The 20,045-nt window shown below is 35.0% G+C and overlaps 1 protein-coding gene across 33 annotated transcripts in view; it reads right to left on the bottom strand.

Annotated features, from left to right (window-relative positions):
* Positions 1 to 20,045, bottom strand: part of BIRC6 (baculoviral IAP repeat containing 6) — a 255,908-nt gene that overhangs the window by 157,440 nt on the left and 78,423 nt on the right. For 17 of the 33 annotated variants that reach the window (XR_013402861.1, XM_077959771.1, XM_077959768.1 and 14 more), the window contains 8 exons: positions 19,194 to 19,372; positions 17,417 to 17,550; positions 16,651 to 16,812; positions 16,422 to 16,553; positions 15,017 to 15,114; positions 12,650 to 12,797; positions 11,362 to 11,495; positions 6,692 to 6,838 (listed from right to left, as the gene is read on the bottom strand). Coding sequence is in view for 32 of the 33 variants with exons in the window: in XM_077959771.1 (XP_077815897.1) it covers positions 6,692 to 6,838; positions 11,362 to 11,495; positions 12,650 to 12,797; positions 15,017 to 15,114; positions 16,422 to 16,553; positions 16,651 to 16,812; positions 17,417 to 17,550; positions 19,194 to 19,372 (1,134 nt within the window). In the remaining variant the exon portion in view is untranslated. The remainder of the gene's footprint in view (positions 1 to 6,691; positions 6,839 to 11,361; positions 11,496 to 12,649; positions 12,798 to 15,016; positions 15,115 to 16,421; positions 16,554 to 16,650; positions 16,813 to 17,416; positions 17,551 to 19,193; positions 19,373 to 20,045) is intronic. The other 16 variants (XM_077959773.1, XM_077959772.1, XM_077959769.1 and 13 more) reach the window with 1 other exon arrangement.

A 20,045-nucleotide genomic window follows, 5' to 3' on the forward strand; every position in this document is an offset into this window, starting at 1 on the left:
AGTCTGGGTGATGGAGGGGGAGGGGAAGGGGGAGGGGAGGGGAGGGCAGAGTAGAGCAATTGCATCTCATAGAATATGCATGGTCCCAAAATAAAATTCATCTGCTCCTTCAAATGTTCCACACCAAATCAACAGTTATTAATTCTAACAGTCAAGGGGAAACTGTTAGACTTGCTAAATCATTCATACCATGCTTGTATTTTGGGGTAATACACGTGGTTTTTAATACTGTGAACATTTACATTTAACTGATTTTAAAATCTAATGCCCAAATAATACAGGGAAAACCAAGTGAATCCCTACAAACAAACAGAAGATGTAAACAATCCAAGGAAAAATAAGCCATCCTGATACTACAGACTATAGAACTAATCAGAAATCTTTTGCACAATCCAAGTTTTCAATATCCTTTCTATTTTTATACTGCAAAGGGCCTCAAAAACTCTAGTTATAAAAAAAATAGGGCTCAGCCAGGTGCGGTGGCTGATGCCTGCAATCCCAGCACTTTGGGAAGCCAAGACGGGCAGATCACCTGAGGTCAGGAATTCGAGAACAGCCTGACCAACATGGTAAAACGCTGTCTGTACTAAAAATACAAAAATTAGCAGGGTGTGGTGGCGGGCACCTGTAATCCCAGCTACTCGGGAGGCTGAGGCAGGAGAATCACTTGAACCCAGAAGGCAGAGGTTACAGTGAGCCAAAATTGTGCCACTTCACTCCAGTTTGGCAACAGAGTGAGACTCCGTCTCAAAAAAAAAATATATATATACACACACACACACACACACACACACACACACACACACACACATATATATATATGATCAAGACAAAGATGAGTACTACTATTACCATTTCTGTTCAACAACATATAGGAAGACCTAGAAAGCACAATATAACACAAGGAAAAACCAATAATAAAATGATTAGAAAGAAAAAAGTAAAACTATTAATAGATGACATGATTGCAACATATTAAAAATTATCTAAGAAACTACCAACTATCTACAAACTACTTTTAAAATAATATAGCACTGTCACCAGATGTGACAGTAACATATACAAACCAATTATAGTTTTATACATTAATAACAAATGAATGGAATGTAACATTAAAAGGAAGATCACTTATAACAATATAACAATTAAATACATAACTAAGAATCTAAAAAAAAAAAAAAATGTATAACTATGTTGAAAACCAGAAAGCATAACCAAGAGAAATCAAAGACCTAAATATATTATAGAATATATACCGCCAGTGTGTATTCTGGATCACAGAAAAAAAAACACACACACAAGTGTTAATGCATTTAAAAGCTCAATATTAAGATGCCAACTCTCCTAAACTGATTTACATATAGACCCTAAATTTTAAAAACAAGTATTTTGTGTAGAAATTGACAAACTAAATCTAAAATTCAAACAGAAATACAAAAGACCTAGAATAGCAACAACAATCTTTTTAAGAAAAAGAATATTCGTAGGTTGTACTCGTAGGCACATACCCAAGAGAACCGAAAACACACATTGACCAAAAAAAAAAAAAAAAAAAAAAAACAAAATTAAAAAACCTATCCAAAAATGTTCACAGCAGCATTAGACATAACAGCCAAAAAGAAGAAATCACCGAAATATTCACCCATAGATGAATGCCTAAACAAAATGGAATATTCAGCCAGAAAAATGAGTAACGTACTGACACAGGCTAAATGGATGAAACTCCAATCTACTGGTTGCCGGGAGATTGGAAGGGTTTGGGGAGAACGGGAGAAAACGCTAATGGATGAAGAGTTTCTTTCTGTAGTGATGGAAATGTTCTAGAATTAGATAGTGGTGATAACTGCATAAAATTTTGAGTTTTATTTTTAAAAAAAATTAGAAAATCAATTTTTAGATTTTTACTATCAGATATAAACAATATAAAGTTACACTAAGATAACAGAGGCTGGGCACAGTGGCTCACGCCTGTAATCCCAGTACTTCGGGAGGCCAAGGCAGGCAAATCACTTGAGGTCAGGAGTTCAAGACCAGCTGAGCCAACATGGCAAAACCCCATCTACGCTAAACATCCAAAAATTCACTGATGGTGGTGCATGTCTATAATCCCAACTATCAGGAGGCTGAGGTGGGAGAATCACTTGAGCCCAGGAGAGGAGGTTGCAGTGAGCTACGACTGAGCCACTGCACTTCAACCTGGGCTACAGAGCATCTCACTCTGTATCAAACAAAAAAAAAAAAAAAAAAAAAAGAAGGCAATACAGTATTAACAAAAGACCAAATAAATGACCAATGAAACAGAAACAGACCCATATATACATGAGATACTTACTACAGAGGCAACACTACAGTAAAGTGGGAGCAGAGTAGTTTTCCCATAAATGATTAGATAGCAGAAGATAGAACAAGTATAAAAAAAAAGATGGATTAGAAGAAAATATCCATAATTAACTAAGGAGACATAAAACAATTGAAAATTCTATCAGTTATGATGATGAGATATAACGTATATAAAAATGAAGCCTCAAAAAGACAGGAGACAAAATGGAGCAGAAGCAATATTTAAAGAGTTAACTGGCTATTTCTCTAAAGCTGTGAAAGATATCAGTTAAAACTTCAGGAAGCTATCAACTTAAGATTCAAGAAGTCCTATCAATCTGAAGCGGAATAAACACAAATGAAACCACATGTAGGAACATCACAGAAAAATTCTGAAAGCAAAAAAAGGGGAGAAGGGCAATCTCAGAAAGTTTGAGAAACGACCTTTAAAAAGCAATAATAAGACTGACAGATGACTTCTAACAAATACAATCTAAGCTAAAAGACAAGGAAAGATTACCTTTAAATCACTAGTAAAAATAACTAGTAACTTAGAATCCCTATAGAATTCTTTATTATATTAAGTTTAATCATGTATTGAAAATCAGATGACACCGCAAAACTGATTATGTTAATTTAACTGATTACAACACTGGTTTCATAATAAATTATAATTAATTTAGGTAATTATGATCAGATATTAGATCTGTTTTGAAGTATTTTGGCAAAGAAAAAAAGAACAGCCAAATGTGAAAAAATAACAATGATATTGGAATTTGGATAATGGCTATGCTGCTTGTTCATTCGAGTATTCATAAAACTTTGAACTTTTTCCCAAAAAAACCTAATTGAATGTGTCATCAGTAAATAAGTACAAAAAGAGATATTAAGAGTATTTTTCAGACCTAAGAAAAATCATACCAGATAAAAGCTCAAAGACAAAGGAATAAAAAGCAATGAGAATGGAATTATGAGGTAAATTCAAGTGAATACTGAATATAAAAAATTATAATAATGTATTATGGGAATTCATATATACTTCTGGAATCCAGACTATATATTCTGGATTATGGGAATTAATTATGTATTATGGAAAAAAAATATACTTCTGGAATCAGAGTAAATACTGTGATCTCAATGATATAATTACTAAAAAAGAATGGTTCAAGAATAAAACGGAAAAACTGACCAATAAAAAATATAACAAACCCTAAAAACAGAAAAGGAAGAAAAAGAAGCATGTAACCAACCATCAGGACAATGAGAAATAGAACAGTACATATAAAAAATCATGGCAGACTTAAACAGTAATATATCACTAATGACATTAAACGTAACTGAATTAAACTCTCCCACTGAAAGACAAAAGTATCAGGCTGGATTTTTAATAAATCCAACTACATGCCACTTATACAAAGTATATCTAAAACATAAGGAAACACTGAAAACTTGAGAGTAAAAAGATGGAAAAATATATACCATACAAACAGCAGTCAAAGAAGGCTGGTGTTAACTAAGCAAACATCAGACGAGGTAAATCCTAGGAGAAATAGCAAACTTAAAGATAAAAAGATAACTCATGACAGGTGCAGTGGTGTGTGCCTGCAATCCCAGGTACTTGCAAGACAGGGGCAGAGGGGCATCTGAGCCCAAGACCAGCCTGGGCAACACAGCAAGACCCAATCTCAAAAAATAATAATAAAAGATAATTCATAATGATAGAAGAAATTTCCAAGAATTCACAACCATTCTAAATTTATATGATGGTCTCAAAATGCATAAAAATTGATGACAAAAAATAAACAAATCTACCATTTTTTAACATACTGGCCTCATTAACTAAAAAACAAACAGGTAAAATAACCAGTAAAGATAGAGAATCTGAAGAACACAATAAGCAAACTTGACCAAAAGGATATATAGAGCACACTTCACCAACAAGTGCAGAGTTAACATTATTAAGTATGGATGGAATATTTATAGAATTATAGACCCTCTACAATTCTCAACAAATTTGCAAGATCAATAATCTGAGTATTTGACTCCACAGCATTTAAATAGGAACCAACAGCAAAAAGATTAGTTACTTACTGAAGCTGAATATATGAATACCCTATGACAGTGAATCAACTTCTACATTCCTATTCAAAAGTATATCCATCAGTACTATTAGCTCCACAATGAAACAACTCAAATGTCTATCAGCAGTATACAAACCAATAGTGGACGCATAAATTTTGTTTTATTCGGACAACAGAATTCTAAACAGCAACGAAAAAGAACCAACTGTCTATACGCAATGATATAGATTAATGTCATAATCATAGGATTGAAAAGAAGGCCGACCAAATATACATACATGTGCAATTCTATGTTATACAGACCTTACTCAATCACTATTCAAGAAAGCATCATTAAGTGGTTATTCATAGAAATCAACAAAAACCAAGAAGTAACTACTCTAAAAGGATGATGTTTAGCTTCTGGAGAAAATGAGGAAGAAATAAATGGAAGTGGTCATGAAGACACCCTTTGGGGTGCTAGAAAAGTTCTTTCTTTACTTATCAGTCATCACATAGACAATGTGTACCATGATAAACTACTGAGCTGTGCAATTATTTTCTGCACTTTTCTGCATAGGTATTATATTAACATGTTTCAAAAAAGTAAACAGGAAGTTGAGAGACTACAATCATCTTTCAGCTCCTTATAATCACTAGTCAGCACTTTGCCTTAACATTTAATAAAAATCTCTCTTTAGGCAGTTTCATTTTGGGTGAAATAAAGAGGTGGTGGCATATATATACACAGACTACCTCTGTAAAGACAAGAAACTGGTTCCATTGCTTGCTTTGCAGGGGGAGAAATGGGTGGGGAGTGTGGAGAAATACTTCTTCAAACCTAACCTTTTATCTTTTAAAAATTATGTGCCTTCTAAAAGCATTACTTACGCAAACACATGAATTTTCTTAAAATAAAATAAAAATCCAGGATACTTAATTTCTTTTTCTTTCTGAGATGGAGTCTCACTCTGTCACCCAGGCTAGAGTGCAGTAGCACAATCTCAGTTGACTGCAACCTCCACCTCCCAAGTTCAAGCAATTCTTGTGCCTCAGCCTCCCAAGTAGCTGGGACTACAGGCACCTGCCACCACACCCAGTCATAATTGTTGTATTTTTAGTAGAGATGGGGTTTCACCATGTTGACCAGGCTTGTCTCAAACCAGGATACTTAATTTTTTTTTTTTTTTTTTAAGACGAATCTTGCTGTTTGCCCAGGCTGGAGTGCAGTGGCGCAATTTTGTCATGGCATGTTTCTATTCTAATGTAAGTGTAAAAGTTTCTACAAAATAACTCTATATTCCAAGAAAACAAATATAAATTAATTTTGACCTTTCTAGAATCACCATATAAAGGAAATATTAGGTTTTTATCTAAAAAGCTCATATTCACTACACAAACTGAATTTCACATAGTAGTTACCTCCACAATTGGATACATAAGGCAATTCCTAACAAAAAGACACTCAAATAAAGAACTGATAAATTCCTTTTAAAACCTCTTGCTATTCTGAAACCAGCTAAGATTAAATTTTTCATGACTTTTGTAGCAAACCATTTTTGCTTTTTGTTAAAACTGTTGAGGAGACTAAGATGGTACCCAATTACACAAAACCATCAACAGAAGAATCACGTTAAGACAATATTCAAACCCTTCAGTGACTAATATAGACATAAAATCATAAACCAATCTTCTTAATTGAAAGACTTCTATTATTCATACTGCAATAGAAGTAACTATAAATAAATACCGATCTTCCTACATGAGGAGGAAAAAAAATCACAGAAAACAAGAAAGAAAATAAACAAGTTTCCACTGATTGATGGTCAAAAACTTAATTTTTAAGTGAAGGTATTTAACACACCAAGAACATTACATATTCAACAAACCCAAATAGTACCTCATCACATATTCAAGGTAGTTTTAAACTAGTTCGAAAAACAGTATTCCCTCTTTACTCATATCAACCTTCTCAAAAACATCATTCCATAGTAGAAAACATGTAGTCTATTTTTACTCTTCCACTTTCACCATATTTGATATTTTTCAAATTAAAAAATTTCTGAAAGTGCATACACATAAAAACAGAATGATTTAAGACAGTGTCCTAAGTGGGTACAGGGAGGAAAAAAACCTATGAACTGACTTAGCAAAGAATATAAAACAATTTATATTTCCCCCAAATGTCTCTCCCACAAATAAATTTCCACTTAACATAACAGCAATGAAAATTACATAATTAGAACTAATATTTAAATACATAAATATCACTTTATTACTGCATAAAGTATATAATAAAAGAAGGTATATACCAGTAAACGTACTTGCATCATCCCTTTCTATTCTGGTTCCATCACTAGTTGACACACAAGTAAAGTGCAGAGGTTCAACTTCCAAAAGTCCAGTGAGAGATGTGAAACTACCCTCAGCAGCTGTGCAACTACTGACCTTTCCATTTCCTAATGGCAAAAGACAAGTTTTATAATATGTGAAGATAATTTTTAAAAAGCAATAGTCATAACAATAATTACAGCTGCAACTTCAATTTTAATTAGAACACACAAATACACAACTCTTACACAGTGCTTGAATCACGGGCATGGTATTAAGAAAACTGACAAAACAGCAGACACCAGTTCCCCTGCTACAAAAGCAGATTTGGATAAAAGCAACTTAGTAGTCCTTCACATTAACAGAAACATGAGTGGTAGTTTCCTATAACATGAAACTTGTATTTAGTAACAAGTGATTTCAATTTCAAATGGGGTGAAAAAAGTAGTAAATCAGCTACTGACATTAGCTATCACATATGTAAAATCACATATGCAGTTGACATTCTATGATGTCAACTGCATAAGTATAAGACATAAAACAAAGGACGATCATTTCAAAATATTAACAAGATTTATACATTGTTTCTTGTATTTTGTTCATATTATCAGTTTTATAGAATAAGGCACACTACTTCATAGTCACAAAAATAGTTTAAGCTAGCATAAGTAGTTTTTAAAAGAAAAAACCATGTAGCCACAACTATATGACCAATAAAACCACAGCAAGAAGACTGGAGGGAAGAACACAAATGAATTCACAAGGACTGTGTATGTAGTTTGGGAAGGCAAGGATTATATGCACTACTCTTCAATTTTTTTTTTTTTTAAATTAGCACTCATATAAACAGAATTCACAGATGAAAAGAATGGGGAGATATAAAAACTGTCATTAACAGCTGAAGGATTGTCAAATACAAGAATAAACTATCATAACCTTGTTTTCCAATGTCTTATTGGGGGTCAGCATAGGGCCTTACATGTGTTCCGAAAAATGCTTATTGCACACTTACTTAATACAAGAATTGGGAGACTGAAGAGTGAAAGGATAAGTCCCAGTTCTCATGAAGACTATATTCTATGTTAGTGATTATTAGGAATTAACGCAACTTTTTTTTTAAGCTGCAAGGTTTTACTTAAGAGAAATTTAAAGGACTTGTAAGTCAAGGCGCAATCAATACTAAGTCATGGGATAACAAAATGTTTCTCTGATGAAATGAGGGCATTCATGGGAAGAATAAGAGAGTTTTATACATTTGTTCCCTTGAAGTGGGAGAAAAGCCATGCAGAAAGAACATGAGTGAAATCCCCATAGTAAAGAAACATGGCACACTTAAGGAACTGAAAGAACAATATGGCTAGAGGGAACAGTTCTCAATTCTAAGATCCCTCTACATATCTTTAAAATATTAAGAACCCTGAAGAGCTCTTGTTTTCATTGTTTTACTGGTACTTACCATAGTAGAAATTTTAAGATGTGAAATTTAAATATTAATTAATAATAAACGCATTAAATGTTAAAATAGCATAATTTGATGAAAAATAACTGTTCTCTGAAGCAAAAATAATTTAATGAAAAAAGTGACAATGTTTTACCTATTTAAAAATCTCTTTAAAATGTGAAGTATCAGAGGATACTTGGATTCTCCTACCTGCCTCTGCATTCGACATGTTGTAATATGTCATTTTAGTAGAAGTAGGTGAAAAAATCTGGCCCAACACAAATATGTAGTTGGCAAAATAATACTTTAACATACCTGCATATTCAAAAACTTGACAAGTGGTAATTTCTTAAAGGTTACAATGTGGTATCTGAAATCTTACCAATGAACTTCTCAAGCTCTGTTACATTAAGATCAGCTGATATATCTTATACTTTTAAGGAACTTTACCCATACATAATGGTGAAACCATTGCATTGATCATTTGGAAAATATTGGTTCACCACTGTATACAAATATTCCAAATGTTGACACATTTCATTATCCAATATTGGAAAATTACACTCTCTAATATCAGATCCCATGAGAAAAGTCCACATACTGGGAAGCTATCAAGCTCACTATGGGAGATATGTTTCTCATTCACTTTTCAAAAAACACTGTCAAGTAACACAGTGTAAATGAGCGTAGTTTGTCTGTCAGTCATTACTGCAGATAAAAATGGTATTCCAAGAATCAAGCAAGTAGTTCAGCTTGTAACTCAACTGCACAATTCCCTGAAACAAGCATGGTACTTTGGCATGCCACAGAAGTACTCTATGCATATGTATCATTCATCTCAGAATAAAAGATGTGTATTCATGGGTTAAAATTTTAATAAAATTAATAATTTTTACTGCATCAAGGGCATTTTAAAATGAAACTGACGTTTTTATTACAAGTGCATAGTGAATAACACCATGTTTTTTCACAATTGATAAAAATGTCAATGAAATCAAAAAGACAAATAACATCATTCTACTATCATCAAAATAGTTATGACCATATAGATCCCCTTAATGATCTCAGGAACCCTTTGGGGGTCTATAGAACATACTTTGAGAATCACAGGGCCAAAGAAGACTAAACAGGGCAATGACACAAGATAAAGTGGCAAGGAAAAGACAGTCAAATCATTTAGGATTTTCTATGCTGTATTACAAACTCTGAACTTCAGAAGATGGGAAGACATGAGAAGTATTCTAAGGAGAAAGGTAAAGTAATTGAACGATCACACTCAATGCAATGTGGAGAATATACTGAAGTGAGGCAAGAATAGATGTAGGAAGACCACTGTGAAAGCTATTATTGTAGTCTGGGTTCAAGATGACTGTAACTTGTGATCATGAGAAGTAAGAGAGTGAACAAACTCGAAATACAGTCAGCTCTCTGTATCTGTGGGTTTGGTGTCCATGGATTAACCAACTACAGACAGAAAATATTCAGGGGAAAAAAATGAATGGCTGAGTCTGTTACAGCCTTTTTTTCTCGTCATTATTCCCTACACAATACAGTATAACAAGTACTCATGTAGCATTAACACTGTATTAGGTATTATAAGTGATGTTGAAACAATTTAAGGCACACAGCAGGATATGCGTAAGTTGTATACAAACTGCACTACACCATTTTTTATAAGGGACTTTAGTATCTACAGATTTTGTTGTCCGCGAGGAGTCCTGGAACCAATTCCCCACGGATAGAGAGGAACAACTGCGTACACTAGTGGAAAAATAGGTGCCATATGGTGGTATCCTCAATGTGGGAGATAAGAAAGATATAAGTATCAAGAATGACACTCACATTTCTGTCTTGTGCCACAGATGCCATTAAGAACAACAAAAACAAATGCTGTAGAAAGATTAATAATGAGGAACAACATGATGAGACATTAAAGTGGAGACATATCATGATTTCTAAATCCCTTGTTCTGAGTCTTCTTTACTCATTTGCAAACTTGACTACCTCAGAGTTTGGAATGAACCTTACAGTCTTTCCCTTACACTTTTACCCTAACAGATTTAACTGCTTCTTTTGGTATACTGAAGGCATTGGTATCTCCAATTCTAGTCTCTCCTCTTAGTTCCAATCATAAATTGCAATGGCCTAATTGATGCGTCACTTGGATAGAGAAGACAGAAAATGGTGAGATGGGCATAAGGCAATCAGAGCCTAACGCATCAAATACAGCAATAACATATATCCAAGTCAGCATAAGTAATTAAAAAGCAAGTGACAGACCGGTACGTGTAGTATGATCTATCATTAGAAGCTATATTAACAAATACGGGTAGCAAACAAGTTTAAATAGCTAAACATCCAGTTAACAATAGTAACTTAAGAGGGTGGAAAGGTTGGGGTTGAGGCATTTTACATTTCATTTATATTTCGGTATTTGATTTTTTTTATTTTGCTTTTATCACACCTCATAAGTTACTTTTCAACAAAATTGAACTTCTCCCTCAAAATTTATTTATATCTGGTTATTAATCTGTTTGCAAATTTTCTAACATTTTTGTTTCCTAACAACATTTGTAGTAAGTGTAATTAGATGGAAGAAAAAAATGAAATGGTCACTGTTTTATCTAACAAAAACAGACAGTAAATTTTAGCACTTAAAAAGATTATGTAAATAGTTATGCATACATCCGAAAAACACATTCTTCAGAAAGTATAAAAGGATGTATGTAATGTATACAAAGCTTACCTCAAGAAAGTGACAGATGCAGAAAATTATCTTTTGTTTGTGCATCCTTATTTATTACAGTAAGTATATATTACTAATTTTGTATTTTTGAAATAGGAAATTTTTTTAACTTTATAAAGGCAGCAAAGATATATCAAATAAAACTGAAAGGGCTACAACAAATAAATCAAATGTTATATAGTCTCATATAAGCATTAAAATCACAGTGAAATGAAATGCATAACAGAAACAAAAAATTAAAGTCACAACCCTTTCAAACATGACTTTAATATACTGGGATTTTCTTCAGGGTGAAAGAGGAAGTTAAGAACTTCTAGCAAATATTTTAATGATTCATATGTTAAGTTCTAAGGAATTTTAGTTTTCTAAAGAAAAAACATCATGACTACAATCTGTTAAGTCAAATGGCAACTTAAATCCAAGATACAACATTCAGAATTTCCTTTAATAAAAGAAATCACTACCTGAAAGGACATCTGATAAATCAATTTCATCTGACTGGACACCAATGCTGCTGTTATAAACATTTTTACAAGAAGAGCCACTCATCTCCAAATCAAAGAGGACTGGATCAAATGGTGAGCTATATAATCCATATCTGAAAAACAAAATAATGCACTAACGATTTTCCTTTCAGCCATCTAATTAACAAATTACCTTTACTTAGTTTTAAAAGCAGTCTAACAGCGCAGAGGGAGATGCTGACTACATTTGACCCCTCAAATTCAGTGAATCTCAACTATGTTCCCTGCAATCTATACTCTAAAGGACACTGTCCAGAGACTCAACATATGTGATTCCAATAAGCTGGCAACTAAGATACTAAGACTGCCACCTGCAGACTGAAGCGAGGGTAATCAGGCACCATTCTCTCCCCTGAATCATTACAACACAGCCTCAAGTACAAAGGCTTTGAGTAAAATGTTATCAAAATCAGAACATCTAATCTAGGAAATTCTAAAATCTCTGCTCTAAATAAAGGAATGCCCTACTTCAAACGTAGACCATCAGGCAAGAACTTAAATCTAACCTTTTGCTATTGCTTAATTCATCATGTTACAAGTTTTAAAATATAAGTAGCAGGTAGAAGAATACTAGTTATGGGACAATAAGTGATTCACATAATTCCATCTATAAAGTGCATAGAGAAACAGACACATTACATTCTTCTTCCATTAGCAGGGGATACCACTTTTCAGTATTAAATAAAATTAGCCCTCTGAATAATTATCATAAGGATTTATCAAACTGTTAAAGAGTAATTTCTGGCTGGGGACGGTGGCTCACGCCTGTAATCCCAGCACTTTGGGAGGCCGAGGCGGGCAGATCAACTGAGGTTGGGAGTTCACGAACAGCCTGACCAACATGGAGAAACCCCGTCTCTACTAAAAATACAAAATTAGCCCGGCCTGGTGATGCATGTCTATAATCCCAGCTACTCGGGAGGCTGAGGCAGGAGAATCGCTTGAACCCGGGAGGCAGAGATTGTGGTAAGCCAAGATTGCGCCATTGCACTCCAGCCTGGGCAACAAGAGCGAAACTCAGTCTCAAAAAAAAAAAAAAGTAATTTCTGAGAAAACAGAAGAAAATAAAACCTCAGGCTACTATCATGTGGAAAAAGTAAGGTATAAACTAAACATTTTTGCAAGAAAAATACTATTTTCAGCATATATATATAAAATAATAATTCTCTGCAACGGCGTGATCATACTCAGAGACGCCTGCTATTAATCATTAGATATACTAAAATACCTTGTCTGAAGTAAAGCTTCCATTGGCGTTAGCCTGTCCTGTAACTGTCTGGACACTGCAGTAAGCAAAGATGCACAAGCTGTACTGCATCCAGCCAGATCTTCATCTTTTACATAATTCAGTAAGACAAAATACCAATAGACAGAACCTGGAAACAACAACAACAAAATAAATGTTTCTTTTTCCTCCTTTTCCTCTAATAATGAGAATTTAAGATTACCTGTTTATCAGAATACCTCCTTTTGCTAAAAAGATACTCCTTTTTCTGGAAAAAAAATCTTATGGGCAATTTACAAAGACAACTCCTTGGAGGGATCGAAGAGGACACTTAAAATATAAACACACTGACGCACAGTCTTACACTAAGAATTTCAAATATTTCTGAAGAGTTTCATAAAATCAACATAGGCATTTAGGTGTATAATAATGTGAGATGACTCTGAGGGACACTTCAAAATAGCTGAAAAAGTGAGGAGACTGCAGGTCCTTCAAGCCATCCTTACCGAAATACTGTTTCTCTGTACAAAACTTTTCAAAAATAGAGGATGGCAGTGAGCTTCAAATAGCCCATTTTAGTGAATGAATGGGGAATAAAATTATTCTATAATGTGTTAGGTACAGATCAACATTGCTTAAAAGATTATCATGACAAGTGTATTTTTGCTTTTTTTTATTAACTGCTACATACATGCCAAAATTTAAGCATCCTAACTTTAAAACTATCCTTAAGAAGCTTTTAAACATTAGAGACTATCGTAACTAGTTGTAATGAGCAACTGAGTCAAAATGTTCTATTCCAGAGTTAATAGTTGTAGCCACAATATGTTCCATGTAAATATAAACACACTTTATCTAAATTAAGAGAATGATATAACTTTTTAACAACTCTGAACAAGCTTTTTTTTTTTACACAAACATGAAATCTTTATGAAATACATAACTCACTGAGGTACTTGTTGAATAGGTTGTTTTTTTAAACTCCTGGCCTCAAGCAATCCTCCCTCCATGGCCTCCCAAAGTGCTGGGATTACAGGTGTGAGCCACTGTGCCCAGCCTGAATGGTTTGTTTTTTAATAAAACAGATTGTGAAAAATATCTATCAATAAAATTTGACTTAAAAGGCCAAATTAGTAGCCCTTCATAGTAACACTATGTACTAGCAAAAACAGTAAGCATCTTTAAAAATCTTCATTACCTTATGTATGTGGTATTTTAGAGAACTGCTTTATGAATTCCTACTTGATAACTACATTCATTCTTTTTTGATACATAATAATTGCACATATATAGGGGGTACATGTGATGTTTTGAAATATGTATGCAGGGCCGGGCGCGGTGGCTCAAGCCTGTAATCCCAGCACTTTGGGAGGCCAAGGCGGGCGGATCACAAGGTCAGGAGATCGAGACCACAGTGAAACCCCGTCTCTACTAAAAATACAAAAAATTAGCCGGGCGCGGTGGCGGGCGCCTGTAGTCCCAGCTACTCAGGAGGCTGAGGCAGGAGAATGGCGGGAACCCGGGAGGCGGAGCTTGCAGTGAGCCGAGATCGCGCCACTGCACTCCAGCCTGGGCAACAGCGTGAGACTCCGTCTCAAAAAAAAAAAAAAAAAAAAAAGAAATATGTATGCAATGCATAATGATCAAATCAGGGTATTTAGGATATCCATCACCTCTCTGCATTGGGAACATTTCAAATCTTTTAACTATTCTGAAATATACCACAAATTACAGTCACCCTACCATGCTATCAAACACTAGAACTTATTTCTTCTAACCATACGTTCATACTCATTTATCAACCTCTCTTCAAATCCCACTCACACCCTCCCAGACTCTGGTATCCATCATTCTACTCTGTACCTCCCATTACATTCATTCTTGAAAGGCATTTCCACAGAGTCCTCAGGTGCTTTAAAACAACAACAACAACACTGGCCCCTTTTAGGAAATTCCAGTTTGCCATAGCTCCTACCAATCACACAAAACATATGTGTGTGCGGTGACACCTGGACCGTTTTACTTATTTATGTCACCTCCCTGGCACATGCTGGAATTCTAGCTTCTGACATCTGATCTGTTATAGTCAGTAAACAACCAAACAACTCAATGATTGTAATGAAGTACAGAAAAATAGTTATGAATTAAGATGACTTGATAGTAACGTAACTGTCCCATCAATCTTTTCCTTGGAGTATTATTGATGGAGTATATGCCCACCCAGCCACAATCTATCAATCCCTTCAAAAAATACAGATAAGCTACAGAAAAGTGAACTTTAATAGAGAAAACATAGTTACAAAATAATCCTAAGTAATATATATGAGATGTTCCATATGACTACAACTATTTGTGATTAATTTTACATACCACCAGTTGCTGCTGCAGGTAAAAACGACATATTATCAAGTAAAGCCTTCAACAGAACAGATCCAAATCCTGGTTGACATGGGTCACATTTGCCATTACTGAAAAATTTTTTAAAAGAAAAATTGTAAAGACATTACTCAAGGTCTAAATTGTACCCTAAACCTGGTGTGGTACTTAAAAAATCTTAGCTCTATAAAATACCAAAAGATAACAGGGACTGATTATACTATGGATCATTGTAAATTTTTTCTTATGCATTAAACCATTATCTTTACAACAGTCAATACTGACCATTAGCTCTTAGACACTTCCTAGATACAGCAGCAAGTAGGAACCTTTAAACATTAAGAACCCATATATGCAGTTTCAATTTCTACGGTTTCAGTTATACATGGTCAAGTACAGTTCAAACACAGGTAAGTACAGTACAATAAAATATTTTGAGAGACCACATTCATATAACTTTTATCATAGTATATTATCATAACTGTTCTATTTTATTAGTAGCTATTGCTAATCTCTTACTATGTCTAGTTTATAAATTAAACTTTACTGCAGGTATGTACATATAGAAAAAAAACAATACCATATATATGGCTCAGTACTAGCTACAGTTTCAGGTATCCACTGGGGAGGGGAAGGGTCTTGGGACACATTCCCTGGGGACCAGGGCAGACTGTTCTAATTTGTTGCAGGGTTTAGAAAAAAGGGGTCTGCACAATGCTACAAAAAAAGTCGGTAAGATTGTTATATAACAGAGAAAACACTTTAGGGCAAGAAAAGACAACCAAGGAAAATAGGAGTGAAAGGGGTGTAAGAGTTCCCTTGCCAAATTCTCCAAACTGCTACTAATAGGCAGAGAAGTTCAGCAGACTTCTTTTCTTAAAAGTTAAATAGGCCAGGCGCAGTGGCTCACACCTGTAATCCCAGCACTTTGGGAGGCTGAGGCGGGCAGATCACGAGGTCAGGAGATCAAGACCATCCTGGTTAAAATGGTGAAACCCCATCTCTACTAAAAATACAAAAAAAAATTAGCCGGGCACGGTGGTGGGTGCCTGTAGTCCCAGCTACTCGGGAGGCTGGGGCCGGAGAATGGCATGAACCCGGGAGGCAGAGCCGGCAGTAAGCCGAGACAGCGCCACTGCACTCCAGCCTGGTCAACAGAGTGAGACTCTGTCTCAAAAAAAAAAAAAAAAAAAAAGTTACATACCCTTATTTAACATGACACTTTCGCCTAAGAACCCAAAATTCTTGCTAAGATTATCAACAATCTTCATCAACTTTGGAAATTCTCTTAAATTACACATACATTAAACAAGGATCAAATTACACTATAAATAAGGTATTACCCACTAAATTGCAGGTGTACCTAGAAAGTATGCTTTCAACTTAAAAACATACCAACCTAATGCACAAGGCTAGAAATCGGGCACACTTATGGGCTATACTTCGTCCTGCCTCAAAGAAGCAAACACGTACGATGTCTGACAGACATTTTCGTGTTTTTGAAAGTAAGCTCTCATTTCCTTCCTTTGAGCTGCAAAACAAGAGCAGACATTTAGACTCATCTTGTATTTTCAATCAAAACATCCAAAAGGCAATCAACAGTGGTAAGCAAAATTTTAATTATTAACCTTCCAGGTCCATTTGAATGAACTCCAGCTAACCAACAGAGAGTATCCAACACAAGGCTCTGGGCATGTTCTGTGATCTGGCCATCATCTGTTTTTCTGCAAAGAGTGTTAAGAAGCTTCTCATGAAATTCTGAAAACTGTAACATGGCACATCGTTGCACTCTACAAAAAAAGAAAATATAAACACATTACCGACCAAAACAGAACAACTAAAGCTATCACAACCTGGCTGGTAATGCAATGTTTCATTTTAAATCATGAACATCGCAAGTACATTTAAAAACAATTAATAGCTATATGTCAAGTATTTCATTTGTAGAAAAAAATTTTTTAAATTACATTTACAATAATGTGTTATAATGTAATAAGGAATGTGCATAATTTCTTTTTGTTTTGTTTTCTCCAGAAATTGGGTGTCTCTCTGTTGTCCAGACTGGACTCAAACTCTTGGGTTCAAGAGATTCTCCTACCCCCACGTCTTGAGTAGCTAGGACTACAGGTACACGCTCCCTTGCCTGACAAGTGTATGTCAAATTAATATCTATCATCCATTCCTGCTACATAACAAGCACTGTGCAGACACAAGAGATAAACCAATGAAGTATAAAGACGACTCATACTCTCATCAAGATTATAATTATTTAAGAAAAATTAACAAACAAAAATTTTCAGGTAGAAGATTTTTATATTTGTGTGTCTATGTGTGTGTTGCTATGTTTTGCACTTTCATTACTGTAAGAATAGCCAGATAATGCAATGAAATTACCTTTCCTTAGAAATTGATGTTTTCTTAAATCTTCGAATGGTGACAGAGACCTCTTGAAGTAAATCACAGCCCCGGAGGTTTTCAGATTTACGGGTGCCACTTGTATTTTCATTCTTAACATTAGATGATTTTTCCTAAACATTATAAATAATAATAAAATTCAAAAAAAAAAAACTAAACTAAAAATCATTTACCATTAAAGTTATAAAATAAAGGAAAATAATTGAATTGTGGCCATCAAAACATAAATCTCAAATTAAAATGATAGCTTTTACCCTCATATTCAGTAAATGACTAATTTTCTCCGGAATTACAATAGGGGAAAAAAAAGAAAGACACAGCCACTATTTTAAAGGCAATAACCCAATGATTACAGATGATAAAACCAAAGTCCTAAGTCCAATTCCCGCTGGGTGCAGTGGCTCAGGCCTGTAATCCCAGCGCTTTGGGAGGCCAAAGCAGACAGATCACTTGAGCTCAGGAGTTCGAGAACAGTCTGACGAACACAGTGAAACCCCGTCTCCACCAAAAAATACAAAAGTTAGCCAAGCATGGTGGCAAGTGCCTTTAATCCCTGCTACTTGGGAGGCTGAGTCAAGAGAATCACTTGAACTCAGGGGGTGGAGGCTGCAGTAAGCTGAGATTATATCGCTGCACTCCAGCCTGGGCAACAGAGCAAGACTGTCTCAAAAATACTAATACTACTACTACTAATAATAATAATAATAAAAAATAAAATAACTACGTGAGATATGTCAGGCTCCCCAATCGCTAAGGTTCACTTACTTTCAATATTTAAAAAAGGGAGGTAACAGAACCTGCTATGCCTACCTCAGAGTTATAACGAAGATTACATCAGATAAAGTATACAGAAGTCCTTGAAAAACTGGAAGACCTATATATATATGTAAGATGATTGGTATTACTGATCAGTATCAGTATGATACCTTATGAATAATGATGATAAACAAAACCTCCTTCCTGAGTTCCACGAAATCCAAGATAAGTCAATTGTAAAGAGCTGCACGGTTCACAGCTACTTTCAGAAAATCAACCATGAGGATTAGAACCTCTCTTAAAATTATTCCCCAACTTCTTTCTGTATACTCCCAAATATTCACCAAAAACAAGATTGTGAGTTGCCAATAAAGGGCATATGAAGAAACTCTCATACCAAAAAAAAATAAACATTATGGTCTAAAATAATTATAAAGGGAAATATCTGCTAACAATTACTCTCTACTCAGTACACATTATAAAAGCTAGGTAATTTGCCTAAAGTTAATTCAGGCTGGGTGCAGTGGCTCACGCCTGTAACCCCAGCACTTTGGGAGGCCAAGGTGGGCAGATCACCGGAGGTTAGGAGTCGAGACCAGACTGGCCAACATGGTGAAACCCCGTCTCTACTACAAATACAAAAATTAGCTGGGCGTGGTGGCACATGCCTGTGATCCCAGCTACTAGGGAGGCTAAGGTGGGAGGATGGCTTGAACGTGGGAGGTGGAGGTTGCAGTGAGCCGAGTTTGCGCCACTGCATTCCAGCCTGGGGGAAAGAGTGAGACCCCATCTCAAAACTACGAAATAAAATAAAATAATAAAGTTAATTCAAAACATTTCTCTTTCCAAATATATTTAAGTCACTCCAAAGAAAAAATACAAACAAATCAAGTGTATAGTAAAACATCACTGAAGGGTCATACTACTTCTAACAGTGTGTTAAATCTGATCCTCAATGTTTACAACAGTATTGTTATTGCTCAAAATGACAGTTTCATACCTTGCCTGCTGCAACTTTAGCCAAAAGTGAAGCAAGTGAGTAACCCTTGTTACTCTGGTGTTTTAGGGATGGAAGCCTTACTACAGGACGTATTCCACCATTACAAATCTCTTCTGTTCCTCTTTCATTCACTGCCTTGACATGGATTAAAAACGAACGATATTTTCCTCCTGCCATACCTAGAGAAGTGGAGTAGAATGGGGAAAATAACTGAATCACCAATAAATTCTCACTGTTTTTCATCTTCATAGAACAAGATCAACAACTAACTCCACAAAAAGTACAGTAGGCCAGAACTTTCAAGTTATACTGTTTGAGCAGAAGAAAGTTGAACCACCTGCATATGCTGTCAGCAAAAAACAATGAACAAAGGAATGATGTGAATAGTATAAAACCATTATCTTTGACTAACTGAGATAAACATTTGGCATGTTTTTTCCCCAATCTTATTCATTTTAATGGTAAAAATGTTGTAAACTACACACACACAAAACTGTCATTAAGCTATCATCCAGATAATTACAGTATATCCATCCAGTCTTCCTGTGCATACATGTACACACATCCATATATATGTGCATATATACACATAGCATTACAGTACTGATGGTTAAAAATGTGCATGCAGGCTATGGAGTCACTACCTGGGTTTGGATAAAGGCTCTGCCATTTATTAGGCACGTGACAAATTATCCTCTCTGTGGCTCAGTTTTTTAATGTAAAATGATACTAATAGTTCCTACCTCAGAGTTAACTAAACCACACTTAACTGTGCTTGGCACAAGGAAAGCACTCAAATAATTATTATCACTAGTACGTGTTTTATACTAACTAAACGGGGATACTATACAA

This window comes from Macaca mulatta, chromosome 13, assembly GCF_049350105.2.
Source record: "Macaca mulatta isolate MMU2019108-1 chromosome 13, T2T-MMU8v2.0, whole genome shotgun sequence".
NCBI classification, from domain to species: Eukaryota; Metazoa; Chordata; class Mammalia; order Primates; family Cercopithecidae; genus Macaca; species Macaca mulatta.